This window comes from Nothoprocta perdicaria, unplaced genomic scaffold (assembly GCF_003342845.1).
Source record: "Nothoprocta perdicaria isolate Ctin4 unplaced genomic scaffold, notPer1 scaffold_33, whole genome shotgun sequence".
In the NCBI taxonomy this organism is placed as follows: domain Eukaryota; kingdom Metazoa; phylum Chordata; class Aves; order Tinamiformes; family Tinamidae; genus Nothoprocta; species Nothoprocta perdicaria.
In genome coordinates, this window is record NW_020455566.1 from 4,368,747 (window position 1) to 4,373,041 (window position 4,295).

At 49.6% G+C, this 4,295-nt stretch overlaps 1 protein-coding gene across 1 annotated transcript; it reads left to right on the plus strand.

Annotated features, from left to right (window-relative positions):
* Positions 1–207: 207 nt before the first annotated feature.
* Positions 208–1,849, plus strand: CITED4 (Cbp/p300 interacting transactivator with Glu/Asp rich carboxy-terminal domain 4). Its single transcript, XM_026043567.1, has one exon. The coding sequence runs from the start codon at positions 215–217 to the stop codon at positions 827–829; it is 615 nt and encodes a 204-aa protein (XP_025899352.1). The 5' UTR covers positions 208–214; the 3' UTR covers positions 830–1,849.
* The last annotated feature ends 2,446 nt before the right edge of the window (positions 1,850–4,295 follow it).

Here is a 4,295-nt window from a genome sequence, read left to right on the forward strand (position 1 = left end):
CGCGCCGCGGCCCCGGGGGGGCGCGCTGGGGCGCCGCGCTGCGCGGAGCGGCGAGCTTTGTCCGCGAGAGCCGCGCGGGAGGCAGCGCGCGGGGCCGCGGCTCCTGCGCGGCGCTTTCCCCCGGAGTTGCCCGTAGGAGCTCGGTCGGGTTGGAGTGGGAAGGTGGTCCTTGCCTTGCCCTGAGCCGTGTGTTGCCTTGCAGGGGCCTGGAGCCATGGCCGAGCACATGATGATGTCCATGAGCCACAGTGGTCCTGGGCTGCAGAGCTACCGCATGGGGGTGAGCGGGCTGCAGGGACCCCCGCAGCACGGGCAGCATGTGCTGAGGACACTGCCTACCGCCAGCCAGATGATGCCCTATGGAGGGGCGGGCATGGATGGCRCCATGAGGCCAAGACCCAACCTCAGTGGACAGATGGGTCATCACCAGATGCAGAATRCGATGATGTTCAATGGCCCAAGTCAGCAGCAGCAGTACATGGGGCCAGTGGGCACCCAGCAACTCATGGCTAGCATGCATCTACAAAAACTCAACACCCAGTACCAGGGCCACCCACTGGGTATGAGCAATGGGCCCGTGGGAGCCAGTGCCCAGCAATACAGAGTGGGGCCAAGCCAGCACCCAGGCATGCAGCATATGCCCTCGCCAGCGCTGACCTTAAACGTTATGGACACAGATCTCATAGATGAAGAAGTCTTGACATCCCTTGTTCTGGAACTGGGGTTGGACCGGATTCAGGAGTTGCCAGAGCTCTTCTTGGGACAAAATGAGTTTGACTTCATTTCAGACTTTGTTAGCAAACAGCAACCCAGTGCCATCAGCTGTTGAGGTGCTTTGGCCTCCTCCTTGCGTGTCGGTGGTTTTGAGTTTGTTTTAACTTCCTTCTCCGTCTGCCGTCCTCCTCCCTTCCCCTGTCTTGCCCTGTCCTGGATTCCTGATGTCCCCAAAGAGACAATCGTCGGACACTGGCTTGCACTGGATTGCTTTTCTATTCTGTGTGTGKTTTTTTTGTTTTTTTTAATTGGGGATTTCCTGGGGAGGGGATGTGCAGATTGAGAGCTCTTCCTGCAGAGCTGCATTTAAACGACATTAACAGGACTTATGGCTTAAGTAGGGGAAAAAAAGGACCTGTAACTTTCCACGACCCTGCTTTGGGTTCACAAGATGATGGACAGCCTTCAGCCGTGCCAGCAGYTGGATTTGCTCAAGGCTCTGTGTTGCCAGCAAAGCTGAAGGATTCCCTGAGAGAGGATTGTCTCCCTGGTGCATGGTTTGAACTAGTTTTCCCCCTCGCAAGCAGGGGTGGGATTACATGTTTGTTGGGACTCTACTGTGATGGTAAATAGGTCCTCAGACTGGCCTGTTCAGCTTGGAAAGGGGGCAATTCCAGTTAGCTATTTCCTAACTGAATGAGCAAAATGAAGTCTACCTTCAGGAAGGGTTTATATATGTGCCTAAATATTCATCTCTGTACAACTTTGAATTTCAACCTGTACAACAAATTACCTGTAAAATTTACTGAGTACGAGACTGATTCAGGCACAAGGCTTAAAGCTGCAGTCTAGCTCCACTTTTTCCACCTCAGAAACCAAATAAAGACCATGTAACTGTATATTCCAGATCTAATCTTATTTATTATTTTTTCCTTATGATTATTTATTTGCAAGGGCTCCTTTTGTTATTTGGCTTTGGGATTGCTGGGAATGATGCATGGAGTGTACTGCAGCTTTGAGRTACTGGCTTTAAAAAGAGCTTGGGATAGTTTTCAAGCTGCTCTGCAGATAGTCAGTTCAACCCAAGATCTTTATGCTGAATATGTAAGGCTGTGTAAATCCAACACCCTTCTGAATGTGATAAAGATGACTCGATTCCTAATTTCTCCTACTCAGAAAAGGTTGAATGCAAAAGCTGGTGGGGTTTTGTTTCCTCTGCTGTCTCCTCTTTCCAGGCTCCGTGGAAAGCTGCTGTTAACTTCTAGTTGCTGCTGCCCCCTGCTGCTGACAGCTCCTGACAGCTGTCACTCAACCAAGGAGGAATGTACAGATGCATTTTCAAATAAAAGCTGAGATCTCCCATGTGCATGTGTCTAGTGCTTGTATCTGGCACAGGGGTGGTGTCAAGCACTGGGGAGAAGGGGCTCCATTCCCACCCCAGCATCCAGGCGCCAGTGCCTTCCTTCTCATCTGGATTGCAAAGGTTGTGCTTGTAGCTTAGTGCTTGGGCTCAAGAGAATGACTGCAGCGTATGAGCACATAAAGTTCCTCAAAGTATATGASTGGGAGGATGAGACTCCTCTGAACCGAGGGCGAATTCCTCATTCTGACAGTGCTGCCGTGTTGCAGAGCGGCCGCTGCTGCTGGCAAGCTGCACAGCCCTCGTGCGAGCACCTCGAGACTCTCGGACAAGAGGCCGGTCGGCTTGTGSTTCTGTGGGGCCGAGCGCTCTGACAGTTGGCTTGCAGCCCTGTTAGAGGTGCTTCACTGCAGTCTTCTGTCCCTCCCGTGCACAAGAGGTGCAGTCAGCCTCTGTTTGGGATCCCCTTCTCTCTTGGAGCTTGGACTCATTTCTCATTTCCTTTGCCAAAGGGTTCCCAGCACTGAACTTCTGCACGGTTCAGGAATACTCTCCTGTATCCCATCAGCAGCAGTGAGGTTCTGGATGCTGCTGTTGAAGTGGCTGAATAACTAATTGCTTTGGATTACCTGGCGGTATGTTATTTCTTGCACAGCTTGGTAGCAAGTTTTAAAGGCCTGTCCCATCCTTAYGGAAACTTTTTCCAGTGACTTGCTTGTGCCTTCTGGACGGGTGTTCAAAAAATAATGCTCTTCTCTTACAGGGTTTGTGCTGCCTGTGAGTGGGAGAACCCTGCTGGGACTGTTGGCCCTTTGGTGATGGGCAGTGTGGGCAGTGGCAAAGGCAGAGAGCAAGCAGAATAGCAGAGGGTAGGGTAAGCATTTAGGAGTCAGCGGCTGGATTTATTTCTCAGAGTACAAGTAGCTGAAACTCAAAATAATGGAAGCACTTGATCTATCGGTTACAGTTGTAGGTAGAGCAGCGTATATGATACACCACCTTGGCCGACAGTGTCCCAGTTCCTCGTGAAGAATCCTGTGTCCAGCCAAACTTTATCAGTTTCAGGTAGCTTCCTGAARCGGGAGCACATTTCTCTGTGAGAAGCACTTAGCATTTGTGCTTGGAGGGCTATGGAGYACAGTGGGAAAGCGCTTTGGGTTTAAGTCAGACCACAGTGGCTGACTCCTACCAGGCTTAACTAATAGGAGGCTCTCAGAACTGTTGTCAGGATGTGTCTTAATCTTGGTTAAGATTATTTCAAAGTCAACTTCGATACAAATTAAAACTTCAGAGCAGCAATGATCTCCTAAGATATGTTAGTTACCTCTGCATTTTCCAGAATATATGTAAACTGGTCAGTCTATATGACTCCCTAGATAAGCAAAACCAGAAGTTCTTATTCTGCTGTGGCACTATTGCTTCTGGTTAGGTTAGACTGAGTGTCTCTCTTTTTATCAGCCTTCTAATGACATTTTGACTTAACCTCTGCTTGGGTCACCCTCTTCCTGTCTCCTTTTGTATATGCCTTGCATTAGGAACAGAGACCTTGTCACTGCARCGTGAGCTATAGTATAGTGACAGCTTGGATTCCTCTAGTTCTCCCTCCCCCCTCTACTTTGCAGTGAATGTTCTTTTGTCCAGGTTCTCTGGGAAGGTGGTTGGTGCTGCTCAGTCAACAGAAGTGTAAGGTGGCCCGACAGAGAGGTCCAAGTACCAAAGTCTACGAATTAGTTGAAGCCATCCAAGACACCAAGGACACAGCAGTGCAGAGCTCTGCTTTTCACATCTAGCTGACACTGACTTCTTCATCCAGCAACGAGCAGGGGGCTGCTCCAAAGCAGCTGCTGTAGCAGAGCTGCAAATGGCAGCAGAATTACGGGGGCATTCAGTTCGGTGGTTTGGAGGACAAAAAAGTCCTCTGTGCAGGGTGTGCTCTTCAAGCCTGGWGTGAATTTGTCATGTGGAGAGTTTTACTGACAACTGCTTTCAGTGTGGGGCTGCTAGAAAGCAGCTCTTCTGTGGCATAATAGGAGCGTGTTTCATGAGTTGGGGAGGAAGGATTCATCCTCTCTACTGCCTAGTCCAGATGGAAGGGTTGGGATGCAACCACCCATCCTGTCCACCGCACAAGTGACTGCTATAATCCAAATGTTTGGTTGTTTTTTTGCTATTATTTTCTATTTGCTATTATTTATTTGCTATTATTTATTTGCTATTATTT